Source organism: Eptesicus fuscus, chromosome 2, assembly GCF_027574615.1.
Source record: "Eptesicus fuscus isolate TK198812 chromosome 2, DD_ASM_mEF_20220401, whole genome shotgun sequence".
NCBI classification, from domain to species: Eukaryota; Metazoa; Chordata; class Mammalia; order Chiroptera; family Vespertilionidae; genus Eptesicus; species Eptesicus fuscus.
This window is the reverse complement of record NC_072474.1, coordinates 86,969,936-86,986,554: the sequence shown is the minus strand read 5'-3', so window position 1 is coordinate 86,986,554 and position 16,619 is coordinate 86,969,936. Positions and strand designations below refer to the sequence as shown.

Genomic DNA, 16,619 nt, shown 5'->3' with positions numbered 1-16,619 from the left:
CAGCAGGTCAGCCACAGAAATCTGCTCTGCACCCCGCATAAGCCAGTGCGTTGCTTATACAGCAAAAGCACAAAGGAAAAGTAGGCAAAAGGGCAGTTTACAGATAGGCAAAAGGACTAGGGGTCTTCAAAGGGCTCAGTGATATGCAAGGGCTGGGGTTACAGGGAAAATAGCCAAAAGGAGTGCCAGATGGGCAGTTAACAGGTAAGCAGGCTGGAGGTCTGCAAAGGCCTGCAGGTATGCAAAAAGGGCTGGGGATCTTCAAAGGGCTGGCAATTCTGGTTTCTGCAGCAAAGGTGTTCATCGTTTCATGATAACAGGCAGCTCCAAAAGGGGAGGAAGGGCTGCATCTCCAGGTCAGCTCCAGCCAGGGTGGAATGTGCCTTCTTTAATCAGAATAAACAGTCATGGTTAACAGAGCAGGATAAATATTTCTGGCAATGCTAGCCAGTTCCCCAAATTCTATTGCTGCCCCCTTTCATTGCTACCTCTCTGAAAGCCACCAAAAATCCTGTGACCTCTAGAATTTTTTAAAAAAATATTTTTATTGATTTCAGAGAGGAAGGGAGAGAGAGAGAAGAGATAGAAACATCCATGATGAGGGAGAAGCATTGATCAGCTGCCTCTTGCACACCCCACATTGCGGGCGGAGCCTGCAACCCGGGCATGTGCCCTGACCGGGAATCTAAAGCAACCTCTTGGTTCACAGGTCAATGCTCAACCACTGAGCCACCTGGGCGGGGCCCTCTAGGATTTTTTTGATCACCTTTCCGGGATGCAATATGTTCACTACCCAAGCTGAGAAGGGGCAGTGCCTCCCGCCCCAGCCCGCTGGCCTCCGGAGCGTCGCCCAAGCCTTAAGGACGCCAGAGTCCTGTTCACACTTGTCGGCCAAAAGCTCCAGAGCCCGTCTTACCGGCTGCCCTTCCCTTTGCCTCCTCCTTGTTTAAACCAGGGCACCGCTGGTCCCAGTTGCACTCGTTCCTGCCCTCCTGTGCGCTGGCGGCGCTCCATCGCTCCATCCCGGGGCGGCTCCGGGAGCCGGCGGATGGATTTTGCCCGACGGCGGGGTGGCCCCCAGGTCGCCATGCTCGCGCGCATGTCCCCTGCAGAGAGCTGTCCCTATGGCAGCGGCGACGGCACGGGGACCTGGGGACGCGAGGCGCCCGCGGCGGTGGCAGCGGAGCGGGCACTGGCGGCGCCAGGCCAGGCGGGCTGGTCTGGGTGTGGCCGGGCGGAGGCTGCCGCCCCACCCAAGTCTGAGCTGGGCACCGGGGCCCGAAGGCGGCCGCGGACTTGGCGAGAGGACGCGGGGCGCGAACGCAGGGCCCAGGAGGACGCGGCGACAGGCGGGGTCGTAGGGTGCGCGCGGCAGGCGGGCCCCCTCCCGCTTTCCTAGAAAGCGCCGCCCCACGCCGCGGCCATGCGCTCCCTGTGGAGAGAAGTCCTCCTGGAGACCTTGCTGGGTAAGCCGAGGCCGCTCTGGCCGCGGGCTCGCGGGGGCCGGTTCCCCCTGGTCCCCTCCCGCCCACCCCCCGCCCCTCCCCGGCCCTGCCCGGAGCCGCCGCGCTCGGAGGGCTGGCTGAGCCCCGCGAGGGAGAAAAGCGCTCTCAGTGCCCAGAGGAGAGATGCTTATCGCCCCGTGGGAACCTTGGCTGGCGCAGGGGGAAAAGACAAGACCCAGATGGAGGTGCCGAGGCCGAGGACGCGGCGAGGCGCCTGCGGGAACCGGCGCCTCCGGGTTCCCACGCCGGCGTGCGGTGGCCCCCGAAGGCGCGCGCATTCTCCACGTGTCGGCCTTGAACTGGCGCGGCCGGTACCGCCCGCTCCACGGAGCCGCCGCCCTCCCCACCCGCGACCTTTATGTTTAACTTAACAAAACTCAGGAGGAAAGGGGCACCCGTGTCCTCCGGCGGCTGTGGGTGAGCGCACGGGCAGTAGCTGCTGCTGCTGGTGTGGGCCGGCACGGGTGGCCTTGGTGGCGGAGGCTGCGCATTTGGGCATTTGGCGAAAAGCATAGAACTCGGGTCCCAGGAGCTCACTTAGTAGTTTTACAAAAAAAAAAAAAAAAAAAAAATAAAATCCCACGAACAATTACTGGTGTAATTCTGTTGGAGTTGTATGATTGAAATCAGAATTCCTAGACAAACGCGGGGAGGCTGCTGGGATCTCGCGGTTCTCCCTCTGGCCCGGGAGGGGCGCCTTGCTGAGAGCTGGATTTTCTGGGAGCTGGTAATGCTCAGAGGGCCCACGTTTCTGCCTCAGGCTGTATCTCCTGAGTACGGCCATGTAAAGCGACTGGCAGCAAGTACCTAGGGTGCTAGGTTCTCCTTGTACTTGATCTCATTTAAGCTGAACTCTAAGTGCTGTTTTGCTGGTTAAGAAAGGGAGGCTGAGCCAGGCCGGTGTTGCTCAGTGGTTGAGGGTCAATCCATGAACCAAGAGGTCCCTGGTCAGGGCATATGCCCGGGCTGGGGGCTCGATCCCCAGGTGGGGGTGTGCAGGAGGCAGCCCATTAATGATGTTTCTGTCTCATCCATGCTTCTATCTATCCCTCTATCTTCCTCTCTCTCTAAAAATCATTGAAAACATTAAATTTTTTTTTTTTTTAAAGAAAAGGAGGCTGAGAAGTAACTTGGGAGAAAGTTAGTACACTTAGTCATTAGAAAGCTACGTTTGGAGCTAAACTGGGGGGGGGGGGGTTTAAGTTTATTCTGCGTTTGCTGCTTTCTAAAGTCACAAAAGCAGCAAAGGCAGAATAAACTTGTTTTGCATTTGTAAGTGAGGAGTAGAAATAATGTCAACCTCATAGGGCATGGGTTGTGTGAGGAATAAGAGATGATGTGTGTAAATCAATCCTTAGCACAGAGCCTAGCACAGGTAAGCATTCATTATCATTATTGCAGATTTCACAGTCGTTGGCAGAAATGAAACTGACTTCAGATCTGGGTATTCCACTGCCCCATTCTGTTTCCTAAGGGTTGGGTTTAAAACAGTCTACACTCAAGAAAATGTTGACTAACCGACCTGCCTACACGTGTAGTCTGGAGTGGAAGGAGGGAGTCTGCTGCTTGTTGCTCTTGTCGGTTTTCATATTTCTCATTCTGAAAGTCAACTTAGGTAAGGAAATGTTGTCAGTCAAGGTCCTGACAGGAAACCCAATTCAACCCGGATGTTCCAAATGAAGAGTCTTTAATACGGGGACGACCTACTGGAGGGGCGGGGTTACTGTGTGAAACGATGACAAAGTTACACTCGGTCTTTTTCTGAAAAATCTTTTTCTTCTAGGATACGTTACTTGGTCTCTCTGGCATGACCTGCCTCCGATGATTTATTACTTTCCTCTGCAAACACTGGAACTCACCGGGCTTGAAGTTTTTGGCATAGCTTTTCTTTCTCCGATATTCCTCATCATTGCTTCTTTCTGGAAGCTGGTTAACAAGAAGTGGGTGCTAACCCTGCTGCGGATAATTGCTGTTGGTAATTATTTGAAAGTATTTCTTTATGTTTTATTTTTAGTTAAAAATCAAATGAAAATATGTCGACTGTTCTCTGAATGCTAAATGTTTGAATTAGAAAAAAGAGTTCTCTTTCTCTTACTACTACCTCAAGAGTTTTAGTAAAATTGGAAGAATAGACAAAAATCCAATGTATTTTACATTTCTAATTTTCCTATCAGATTATTAAAGCTTAAAAATCATGAAATGACAAGGGGAAAGAAACCTTGGTAAACAGTTCAACTCTTGAATATATTGTATTCTTCCCCGCGCTCCCCCCCCCCCCGCCTCAAATATGACACAAAATTCAGAAACCATTAAAATTGTTAAATGACACTGCATAAAAATATGAAAATTATGCATGACCAAAACCATAGTAAGCAAAGTCAAACAACAATGTAGGAAAAATATTTGCAATTCTTTTAGTCAAAGGGCTAATTTCCCTAATATTTGTTTTTTTTCACAAATTAATAAATAAAGGAACAACAACTCAATAGAAAAGGGGGCAAAGGCTACCATCAGTTTACTGGAAATGAAATATAATTATTTATTTAAAAATGTACTAAAATGTGTAGAATACAAATTGTACTCACAATATATTTATATATAGTTTTACCTATTGGATTGGCAAAAAAATAAAGTCTGATAACACTGTATTGTAAAGATGGGAAGCAGACACGCATTCACTGCTGGTGCGAATCCAATTTGGCAAACCTCTGTAAAGGATAATTTAGGAGTTTTGGTCAAAATTGCAAATGTGTACATAGTCTTTCATCCATCATTTCCACTTCTAGGAATATATCTAGTTCATACTTCTATTGATTTGGGTTATTTTTTAAAATATATTTTTATTGGTTTCAAAGAGGAAGGGAGAGAGAGAGAGAGAGAGAGAGAGAGAGAGAGAGAGAGACATCAATGATGAGTGAGAATCATTGATCGGCTGCCTCCTGCACGCACCCTTCCCGCCCTCCCCCCCCCCCCCCCCCCCCAGGAATCGAACTTGGGACCCTTCAGTCCACAGGCTGATGCTCCATCTAATGAGCCAAACCACCTAGGGCAATTTGGGTTATTTTTTACCTTAAAGATTTTGACCCATTATAATGGCTATAAAAAAAATAGACAATAACAAGTGTTGGCAAGGATGCAGAGAAATTGGAACAGTCACCCATTGCTGGTGAATGTAAAATGGTGCTGCTGCTTTGGAAAACAGTTTGTCAGTTCATAAAAATGTTATCCTATGACCCATCAACTCTACTCTTGGAATTTACCTAAAAAAATGAAAACATGTTCACACAAGACCTTGTACACAAATGTTCATAGCGGCATCCTATCTAATAAAAGAGTAATATGCAAATTAACCATCATTCCGCTACACCCACCAGCCAATCAGAGTGAGTATGCAAATTAATCCCAACCAAGATGGCTGCAGCCACAGAGAGAAGGAGGGAGGCTTGGGTTACCCTGGCAATGGAGGAAGCCAAGCTTTCCACACACCCTGGTAGGCCCAGGCCTCCACTCAAGGGTACAAAGTTTCAATTATAGAAGGTAAATAAATCCAAACAGAAATGGCGGCAGCCACGGAGCTGGAGAGAGCAGGAGGCTAGGGTTGCCCCCAGCGATGGAGGAAGCCAAGCTGCAGCCTTGGCTGGCTCAGGCCTTCACTCCAGGCTACAAAGTTTCTTTCTTTTTTTTTTTTTTAATATATTTTATTGATTTTTTACAGAGAGGAAGGGAGAGAGATAGAGAGTTAGAAACATCAATGAGAGAGAAACATAGATCAGCTGCCTCCTGCACACTCCCTACTGGGGATGTGCCCGCAACCAAGGTACATGCCCTTGACCGGAATCGAACCCGGGACCTTTCAGTCCGCAGGCCGATGCTCTATCCACTGAGCCAAACCGGTTTCAGCCAAAGTTTCAATTATAGAAGATACATAAATTCCAACAGAAATGGCTGCCAACACAGAGCAAGCAGGAGGCTTGGCTCCGCTCCAGGCTACAAAGTTTCAATTGTAGACAATAAATAAATTCCAGATACCAGGGCCTCCGCTTGGGTCACTGCGGGGCGTGGCTGGCCTGCAAACCACCACAGACCCCTCACCCAGGCCGCCCCATGCCCCAAGGGAACCCCCACCCTGATCCGGGACACCCTTCAGGGGAAACCAGCTGGCCCCCACCCATGCACCAGGCCTCTATCCTGTCTAATAAGAGTAATATGCAGATTGACCATCACTCCAACACGCAAGATGGCTGCCCCCATGTGGTCAAAGATCCTGCCCCCATGTAGACACAAGATGGCCACCACAAGATGGCCAGCAGGGGAGGGCAGTTGGGAGGCACCAGGCCTGCAAAGGAGGGCAGTTGAGAGGGACCAGGCCTGCAAGGAAGGGCAGTGGGGGCGATCAACCCTGCAGGGGGAGGGGCAGTTAGGGGTGACCAGGCCGGCAGAGGAGGGAAGTTGGAGGCAAACAGGCTGGCAGGGAGCAGTTAGACATCAATCAGGCTGGCATGGGAGTGATTAGGGAGTGATCAGGCTGGCAGACAGAAGCAGTTAGGGGCAATCAGGAAGGCAGGCAGGCGAGCAGTTGGGAGCCAGCAGTTCTGGATTGTGAGAGGGATGTCCGGCTGCCCGTTTAGGCCCGATCCCAGCAGGATTGGGTCTAAACGGGCAGTCAGACATCCCTCGAGGGGTCCCAGATTGGAGAGGGTGCAGGCTGGGCTGAGGGACACCCCCCCCCCGCGCCCCCGTGCACGAATTTCGTGCACCGGGCCTCTAGTTATTTATAATAGTCCAAAAGTGCTCATTGACTGATGAAATGGATAAACAAAATGCAGTACATCCATGCAATGAAATTTTATTCAGGCATGAAAAGGAATGATGTACTGATAACATGTACTAACTACAATATGATGAATCTGGAAAACATTATGCTAAGTGAAAGAAGCCAGTCACAGAAGGCTACATATTTTATGATTCCTTTATATGAAACTTATATGAAACTTCCAAAATAGGAACATTTATATGAGCAGGAAGTAGATGATGATTGCTAGGGGCTGGGGGTGGGGAAGAAGAAAAGGGAGTGATGGCTAACAGGTATGGATTTCTTCTTGGGGTGATGAAAATATTCTGGAATTAGTGGTAATAATAACTCAACTTTGTGAATATATAAAAAACCACTTTAACAGGGTAAATTTTATGGCATGAATTATATCTCAATAAAATTTTAAAAAGATTTATGCACACACACAATTTTACATTAACTCTCTCTTCCTGAGTATAAAAACGGTATCAGACACAACAGTGATGAAATGCAGAGAACTGAGTACCAATGTGTGGCTGCCGGAAATATTTAACTCTGTACTGTCTTTGTAGGCAGCATAGCCTCCTTCCAGGCTCCAAGTGCCGAACTTCGGCTGGTGGTCCTTGCGCTTGGTGTGTCTTCCTCACTGATAGTGCAAGCCGTGACATGGTGGACAGGAAGTGGTTTGCAAAGGTATGGTTCGAATCTTACGCACCTATAGATAAATAAGTGTAGCCCAGCCGGTGTGGCTCAGTGGTGTGGCTCAGTGGTTGAATGTCATCCTATGAACCAGGAGGTCAAGGTTTGATTCCTGGTCAAGGACACATACTTGGGTTGCAGGCTCAATCTCCAGTAGGGGGTATGCAGGAGGCAGTCGATCAATGATTCTCTTTCATCATGGATGTTTCTATCTCTCTCTCCCTCTCCCTTCCTCTCTCTTGTGGGAACCCCTTTCACGTCCCACGTGGTTCAGGGTTCCAGTTCAGGGTTCGGGTTCTGGAGAAGGCCAGACACAAATGAAAAGAGACTAGAAAAGTATTAATTTGGGAATATTGGGGGCCAGGCAGGAGCCCACCTCTAGTGGGAGCACTACTTGCTGCTCTGGCCTTGCGGTCCCTTTTATTGAGACTATGGGATACACCCATAGCCCTTGGGCAGGAAACTCCAATAACAGAAATTTACATAAGACAAACCGAGGTGGAGGCTGCTTCAGCTAACAATGTTTCAACGAAACAGTGAGTGAACTAGCTCTGACCTTTCAGAGCAATGAAGGTTGTTGACCAGCCTTCCTGGTTTTCCTGTCCACATCTTTCTATTAATGATCGGTTTCCGGCACTCTCTGAAATCAATAAAAACATATTTTAAAAAGGAGGGGGACATCTGTAATACTTTCAACAATGAAGATAAACTTAAAAAAAAAAAATAAGTGTAGTGATCAGTTACAAAAGGGGAAGTTGGGACCAATAGTTCCAGGTTATTGTATTTACCTTCCATCTGGCCTTGTAGCCAAGATCAGGGTGTGAATAATGTTCTAATAGTGGAAACAACCCACTGCCATCAGTCTTAACAATGTTTTGAGAATGAAGGAATTTTGACAAGTTGCCTAGACAATGGGCTAAATAAAGGCTATGTCATGTATATTACTGCAAATTACCAGACTATTTCACATATTCATTCTATGAAAGTATGAAATTCATGATGGATGCAGTTTATTGAAAGCACACAAAAAGTCATTAAAAACACTTTCAACAATAAAGATAAATTAAAAAAGAAAGAAAGAAACAACCAGAGGCAGAAAACAAACAAACAAAAAAAATACTTTTGCACTTCCAGGTACCTCAGAATCTGGGGATTCATTTTGGGACAGATTCTTCTTGTTGTTCTCCGCATATGGTACACTTCACTAAACCCAATCTGGAGTTATCAGATGTCGAACAGGGTGATACTCACGTTAAGTACCATAGCCACACTTGATCGCATTTCCACAGGTAAGTGTATGCTGGATTTATTTAGGGATATTCTCTCTTGCCTAGTTTATATTTCTGATCTAAATGTAACATATCTTGGAAAGATAAAAATAGTCCCTCTGAACTATTTCTCTTTTTCAACTTTTTCTCCCTCTGACATAGTAACAGGCCCAGTCAGTGGACTATTATCCAAGCAGAAGGAGTCTTTTCCTTGCTAGTACAGCAGGTGACAATAAAAAGCTGTCTCTGGCTTGTATCACTGTGGAGAGGGAGAGTAGATCAGGCCCTGTGCTCCGGGCTGGCTTTCAGCCCATCTTCCTCCTCTTCCCCTCTGGACAGGGCTCTCCAGGGTGGCGTCCTTCAGCCCTCTCCCTCTGACCCCAGTGTCATTTTCTCATTCACAATGGAAAGTTGTTTGTGAGCTAGGGCTGTGGGAACTACCTGGGCTTTTATTTCTAGGAGTCCGAAGATAATTAAACTCTAAATCTGAAACTTGAAAAGAAAGGAAATCTTGCGTATTCGCACCTCCGTTCAATCACCTGTCTCTCTCTGGTGATAGACACAAACTTGGATGCTTGCTTCATAGGCTAACTCAGCACCCTTCTGAAAAGAAGGGAGAAGTGTTACCAGGTTCTAATTAATTTCCCCCTGGCTCTTTGTGTGACTCTCAATGACTCACTGTTCTTTTGTAAATACAAGGACCGATCTCACAGATTCATGGAAGTTTAGAGGGTTTTGGCTCACCATGAACGAAGTGCTTGTGTAATTCCCCTTTGGCCCTGATTCTAGCATGGGCTGTGGGTAGTGAGACTAGAGGAACATCATGCAAGTAAATTGGTCAAGTGACAGTAATATTAGAACATTTAGAACTTGGTTTAGTGCCCTAATATGTGTTTTATCCTATATAATAAAAGGCTAATATGCAAATCGACCGAACGACCAGTTGCTATGATGCATACTGACCACCAGGGGGCAGATGCTCAATGCAGGAGCTGCCCACTGGTGGTCAGTGCACTCCCACAGGGGGAGTGCCACTCAGCCAGAAGCCGAGCTGACGGCTGCCAGCGCAGCGGCGGTGGCAGGAGCCTCTCCTGCCTTCTCAGCAGCGCTAAGGATGTCTTGACTGCAGCTTAGGCTCTCTCCCTCCGGGGAGCAGGCCTAAGCTGGCAAGTGGACATCCCCCAAGGGCTCCTGGGCTGCCAGAGGGATGTCTGACTGCCAGCTTGGGCCATCCCAGGGAGTGGGCCTAAGCTGACAGGTGGACATCCCCCGAGGGGTCCCGGACTGCGAGAGGGCCCCCCTGCCAAGTGCATGAATTTTCATGCACCGGGCCTCTAGTATTTTATAAAACACTAACATCTAAAGGTGGAAACTCAGGCAGCAAATTTTGCAGGTACAGCTTGAGAAGGATCTGAACTTTAGGGTATCCTTTACCTTTCCTGACTTGTGTTTTCTTCTTGCTACTGGTTTCAATTTGTGTGACCCAGTTGTTGGTCCCTTCCTGCTTTTCCCCCTGTGGTCACATTTACAAAACTCCAGACTCCTCACCAGCTTGCCCAGGATATCTGATCATACCAAGCATTTTTTATAGTTTTATTACATATTTGCTGGGTCCGGAGGCAAGGGTCACCCACCATCATATATAGCATATTGCTCAGCAAATTTAGCTTCAGGATCTCTCTTCTCCAAGTACTGTTTAGCCTCAGGCCTTGTCCTCCCCTCTGCCTTCACCACCGCTCCCACCCCCAGAGCTTTCAGCTCTGCTCCTCCTTTCTCTGACTCCTTTGCTGGCAGAATGGCTTTCTTCTTGTAAAATCGGGCTGCTGGTCCCTAGGGCTGCCCCTCAGGAGTCCCTCTGTCCTGCAGAGAGCTTCACAGTGCTATCAAGCATCTGCCCAACAGGCTCTCCTTTCCTACAAAGAGATTTCCTGCCAGCACTTTCTCCTTGTTACATGTTTGTATGGTAAGTCATTTATGCAACGAGCTGAGACCCCTTCATTAAACAGTCCTGGCAGACAAACAATGGGTCCGTGCTGCCTGTCACTACTCGAGCCAATTAAGCAGAGACAGGGTTGAGTCATAGATGAGCGTTTATTCCCATACTGCCGCAGGATGGGAGAGCAGCAGGGCAGCCACAAAAATCCGCTCTGCAGCCCACCACAAGCCAGCTGCTTATATAGAAGAAGTACAAAGGCAAGTAGGCAAAAAGGCAAACGGGCCGTTTACAGACACGCAAAAGGGCTGGTGTCTTCAAAGGGCTTAGTGATATGCAAGGGCTGGGGTTACATGGGGAAATAGCCAAAGCGTAGGCCAAATGGGCAGTTAACAGGTAAGCAGAGGGCTGGCGATTCTGGTTTCTGGCTCCGGTTCCGCAACAAAGTTGTTCGTCTTCCCACGGTAATAGGAAGCTCCAAGTGGGGAGGAAGGGCTGCATTTCCAGGTGAGCTCCCAGGTCCCGAGTGCGGCTCCAGCCAGGTTAGAATGTGCCTTCTTTAATCAGAATAAAGCCATCACGGTTAACAGAGCATGATTAATATTTCTTACAATTCTAGCTGGTTCCCTACCATTCTACTTCTGCCCCTATCAGAAGTATTGTCTAGTTATACAGGCACTGCAGCCCGATGGCTAAAGTTCCCACCCCCGTTTCTCGTTGCTAGCTGACCTTGGACTAGTCACTTGTCTCTCTAGGCTTCAGTTTTCAAAACTGTAAAATGAGATTAGTGATTGAGCCAACTTTGTAAAGTTGATGTGAAGATTAAATGAGCTCAAAAAGAGGGCTCAGCTCAGGGCTCAGCAGAGCCACCGCTCAGTGGGTGCCCTCTGTTACTCCGGCTACGGGGGTTCAGATGAGAGCCCTGCTCTTTTGGGGAGAAGCAGCCTGGTGTCCTGGAAATACTCCACTCCTTTGTTCCCTGAACATACACACCATTCACGTCTCCTACATCTAGTTTGGCTCCTACTATTGACTTCACAGGAAGTAACTGACTCTCGGCATTTCTCGGCATTTTCACTTGCCAAATTTCAAGATGCTTGGTTCTCCCTAAACCATTCCTGATCTGGCTTGCCTAAAACAAGCTCTCCCACCAACTAGCTCTCGGCACCATTCTGCTTTGTATCACAGCCGCTCATCTCATCCCCCTTCTAATGGAAGCCAGGTACCATTTCTTACTCACTAAACGTCTGTAAAGTGTAGGGGGTACATTTCCATGTGACCCATCCTTTTCCATTATTTTTTTATTCTAGATGGTGACTGCAGTAAACCTGAGGGGAAAAAGACCAGCGAGGCAGCCAGAGGGACGGCCTGTAGGCCTCACTGGTTGCTGGCAGGGGCTGCCTTTGGCAGTCTTGTGTTCCTCACCCACTGGATTTTTGGAGAAGTCTCTCTTGTTTCCAGATGGGCAGTGAGTGGGCATCCCCATCGAGGGCCGGATCCTAACCCATTTGGGTGAGTTTGGTTTTGTTATGGTTGAAGAAAGAAGTACCTTCTTTGTTGAGCAGCTAGATCTGTGCTGGCCAGATATTTCCTACTCTACTTCCTTTAGACATTAGAAGTGTTGCATGACATTACTGTGCTCTCTGGAGACGGAGGAGACAGAAGAGTGTTGACCAATACTGCAGGATTGCTGCGAGGTGAATGAGGGAGGGTTGAGGGCTGTGCACAGCTAAGCAGGAGGTTCTGGGAGCTCCTGCACGGGCATCCTGAAACGCCAAGGAATCCCCACACAGAAGACCATGCTCAGTGGCAGGGAAGGCATGGCACTCCCTGGCCATTTTCTCCAGAAACCTCCCCCACTTTCCCCATTACAGTTGGGCATTTGGTAGGATGAGACCAGAGTGCCCTGATGAGGGACTGGAATGGCAGCCTGGGCATAGATCTTGATTCTCTGCAAAGGACGAAAGCCCTGGGAGATATCTGCATCCTCTGGTACTTTGGAACCTGCTGCATCCTTGGGGCATCCACGAGTCAGCAGTCTTGTCCTGGCAGGTTTTGCTCAGTGGATAGAGCGTTGGCCTGTGGACTGAAAGGTCCTGGGTTCGATTCCAGTGGAGGACACATGCCCGGGTTGTGGGCTTAATCCCCAGTAGGAGGCATGCAGGAGGCAGCCAATCAATGATTTCTCTCATCATTGATGTGTCTATCTCTCTCTTCCTCTCCCTTACTCTCTGAAATCAATAAAAAAAAACCCTATCTAATAAAAGAGTAATATGCAAATTGACCATACCTCTGCTACACACCCACCAGCCAATCAGGAGCAAGCATGCAAATTAACCCAACCAAGATGGCTGTAGCCACGGAGAGAGCAGGAGGCTTGGGTTTCCCCGGCAATGGAGGAAACCAAACTTTGCGCCTGCCCTGGCCTGCCTTGGCCTCCGCTTAAGGCTACAAAGTTTCAATTATAGAAGATAATAAATAAATCCCAACAAAAACTGTGGCAGCCACGGAGCTGGAGAGAGCAGGAGGCTTGAGTTGCCCCCGGCGATGGAGGAAGCCAAGTTTCCGCAGCCCTGGTGGGCCTAGGCCTCTGCTTAAGGCTACAAAGTTTCAATTATAGCAGATAAATAAATCCCAACAAAAATGGCTGCGGCCAGGGAGCGAGCAGGAGGCTTGGCTCAGTTGAAGGTTACAAAGTTTCAATTATAGAAGATAAATAAGTCCCAGATACCAGGGCCTTCGCTTGGATCACTGGAGGGGCATGGCCAGCCTGCAAACTACCACAGGCCCCTCGCCCAGGCCGCCCCAGATTGGAGAGGGTGCAGGTTGGGCTGAGGGAAACCCCCTCTCCCCCGTGCACGAATTTCATGCACCGGGCCTCTAGTATATATATATATAAAAAAGAGAGAGTTAGCAGTCTTGAGTTTAAGTGTTGGTCCATGTCCTTGGTCCTCATTATTCTCTCTCTACTCTTCCTGGAACCTCCTACCTCCTGCAGCAAAGTCCAGCCATTCATGTTAAAAGATTGGAGGGACCTTTAAAAAATCTGCCTCAAATATGTTTTCTCTTAAAGTGCCGAAATTCCCATATTTGGATACATGTAAAAAAACTGCCCCGGAAAACCTCTGGGCATATCCCGAAGATGTCTCAAGCTCAGCATCTCCACATCTGGACTCAGCAGTTCCCAGTCCCCAAACATGTTCTTCCTCCTCCATGCCTTGGCTTACTCTGCCAAGTCATCCTGCGAGTGGGAGTCTTCTTCATGTTCTGAATTCAATTGGGCATTATGTTCGGTCAGTTTTACTGCTTCTCTGAAAGAATCTATACTTTCCTCCCTGTCTGCAATCATATCTGCCTTAGTGGAGTCCTCACCATCTTTCACCCAGGCCGTGCTATCATACTATTGTCTTCTAATGGTCTCTCTGGTGTGGCCTTCTCCACACTGCCCCAGAGTGAGCTCTTGAAAATGCAAATCTGACTCCATCCCTCCCTTGCTTAAAACCTTTCAGGTCTCTCCCCTGCCCCACGCCCATACCAGGTCACAGAGACAGGATCTGCACACCCCCGCTCCCCCGCCTTACTTTTACAAATGCTCTCTGCTCTCTATCTTATCCCTGTGCTGCACCTGGGCTGACATCACGTTGAGTTCCTTGGAAGTGCCGGACTGTTCCAGTCCTCCATCTCAGTGTATGTGCTCGTCCTTGTCTGGGTTACCTTCTCTGTCTGGATATCCTGGCAAGCGCCTACTCACCCTTCAAAAACAGCTCAGGCATCTCCTTTGTGAAATCTTCTCTGACTCTCCCAAGGATTCCTTTATGCCACATACTCACTTGGATCTCCACCCGACATATCTTTTTTTATCATTCTGCATTGCAATTTAAAAAAAAAAATGACAGTTATTTCTTCCTTTCTAGACACCATGCTCCTGAGGGCAGGGAATGAGAAAAGGAACTAATATTCAACTTTGGACCAATCACGTCACATCGCTGGCTGTTTTCTCACTGTACAATGACAGCTTTCTTTTCAGATATTTTGTAATTCTATATGTCAGGGCAAGACATTGAAGATGGAGCTGTAACTCACGAGACCGGCATTCCCAAACTATGTTCTGTGGAACGCGGATTTCTTGAGATGTTAGTAGGTACTCTGAGAGGGGGAAAAAGTCTTCCAGATCAAATACTGCATCTCGCATTCCTCTCTTTGTGCTTCACAAGGCAAATGAGTATATTAGAGACTCTTGAGAGTTTCTTAAACGTATTGAAACATGGCGTTCCTTCTTTAGAACTCCTATTCACATCTCAAAAAACTGGTGTTTCTCAGAACCCCTGTTTGAGAAATGTTGCACCATCATAGTGGGAATTGCTTTAGAAAATTCACTAGATTTGACTTAAGGGAACGGGTCATGGATAAGTTTTGATGGCTTAGAGCAGTGGTCGGCAAACCACGGCTCGCGAGCCACATGTGGCTCTTTGGCCCCTTGAGTGTGGATCTTTCACAAAATACCACGTTTTTAGCAAAGGCCAGCTTAGAGTACCCTAATTAAGTTAATAACAATGTACCTACCTATATAGTTTAAGTTTAAAAAATTCGGCTCTCAAAAGAAATTTCAATCGTTGTACTGTTGATATTTGGCTCTGTTGACTGATGAGTTTGCCGACCACTGGATTAGAGATATGAGAGACGAGAGAAAGGTGAGAGAGAGGCTCAGAGGATGCTGAAGGACCCTGGGAAACTGAAGGATCGTTCAGACGTTCAGACTACAGGCTCTGGGATGATGAGGGGAGCAGGACAGACTGTCTTAGTCATGTGTTCGGTTTCCCATCAGCCCGCCCCAGGCCTCCCGACCTGGTTACTCTTACTCTTCCATAGCACTTTGCAGCTTCTGATATTCTGCACTACTGGTTAATTGTATTTATTGTCTGTGCCCCTTCCCGCACTGAACGTGACTCCTATGGAGGAAAGGGATCTTTGTTCATGGGTGTGTCTCTACCCCCTAGAAGACAGCCTGGCACACAGTAGGTCCTCATAAACATTGTTGTTGAATTGGGGAGAGAAAAAGATCAACAGTGTCCTCCATGGCTTTTTGTCACATCTGGTCTTCTGTGGACCCAGGACGATCTTTAACCTTAGGATGCGGGGATGGGCAGGATAGCAGCTGGGAGCCCCACTCCAGAGCCCGAGCGCCTTTTTGGGATTCTCTGTCCTATGTGCGCTGCTATGTAGGACCGCAGCCACTTACGTAAGTGCTCTTTCCCCCAGTGTCCTCCTCTGCAAATAATAATAGCACTTACCTACAAACTCAGGAGGAGTGCATGAGCTAATGTAATTAAACATAAAAATCTGAAACAGTGCCTACAAGGTAGTAAGTGCTCATTTATATTACAGCTGCTTGGTTGAGTGCCCTGTCTTTGCTGCTATTGCTGCTGGATTTCCCCACAAAAGTTTGGTTAAATTATTATTTTTTTCTTCTACAAGTTTTTGCCAAGTTAGCAAATGAATGAAAGTGTGTGATTGTTTTTAAAAACACACAACTATCAATTACTTATCCAACTGACACAGGTCCCAGGAAGGCAGAGACTGCATTATTGAGGCAGAGGAGAGAAGAGGCAAACTAAATAAAAACTATTCCCAATGATGTTTTATTTTTGTCTTTGGCAGAGTCATTTAAAATGAGTCACATGGCCAGTTTGGACTATAATTTAATAGTCTGAGAAAACTTAGTTTCTTTACTGAGCATGAGACTGCACATATGATTTACTTAAAGTCAGAGTTCTGACTGTATCTACACTAATAAAAGAGAAAGATTCAAATTGACCGTACCTTCGCAACGCCCACCAGCCAATCAGGAATGAGTATGCAAATTAACCCAACAAAGATGGTGGGTTAATTTGCATACACAGGCACTGAGTGGCTGGGGGTGGGGCAGGACACTTGCGTTCCACACAGCCCTAGCCACTCCAGGCCTCTGGGCAGCATGGGAAGGCAGAAAGGCAGCTCCGGCCGGAGTGAAGGCAGTGCCAGCAGCCAGGGGAAGGAAGGCCCATTCTTGCATGAATCTTCATGCATTGGGCATCTAGTATAATATGGGTTCCCATGGGCTCTCAATATCTCATATTATCCCTTGGGTGTACCCAGAGGTAAGAGATATTTTTCTTTTTCACAGATGAGGCAATGAAATAATAATGTCAGAAGTTTTATGGCATGTCTTTTTTTTTCTTTTTCCCACAGAGGTGCAATTCTGCTGTCTTTGGTGAGCGGGTTGATGCTTTCGACTTGTTCATGGTTCCCGGGTACCAGTTTACTCTGGTGGGTTACAGGTATGTGGAGTTTACCTGCAGGTATGCCAGTTGTTCAGCTTGGTTGCCCAATTTACTTGCAAGCATGTGCATCTAGACTGGATAGAGATGACCAAGGCCGCCATG

The 16,619-nt window shown here is 47.8% G+C and overlaps 1 protein-coding gene across 1 annotated transcript in view; it reads left to right on the top strand.

The window, feature by feature from the left end:
* Positions 1-981: 981 nt before the first annotated feature.
* CWH43 (cell wall biogenesis 43 C-terminal homolog) overlaps positions 982-16,619 on the top strand; it is a 48,518-nt gene continuing 32,880 nt past the window's right edge. The window contains exons 1-6 of the mRNA XM_008140295.3: positions 982-1,466; positions 3,289-3,480; positions 6,870-6,990; positions 8,131-8,285; positions 11,508-11,709; positions 16,426-16,514. Coding sequence (XP_008138517.2) covers positions 1,424-1,466; positions 3,289-3,480; positions 6,870-6,990; positions 8,131-8,285; positions 11,508-11,709; positions 16,426-16,514 — 802 coding nt within the window. The 5' untranslated portion in view covers positions 982-1,423. The remainder of the gene's footprint in view (positions 1,467-3,288; positions 3,481-6,869; positions 6,991-8,130; positions 8,286-11,507; positions 11,710-16,425; positions 16,515-16,619) is intronic.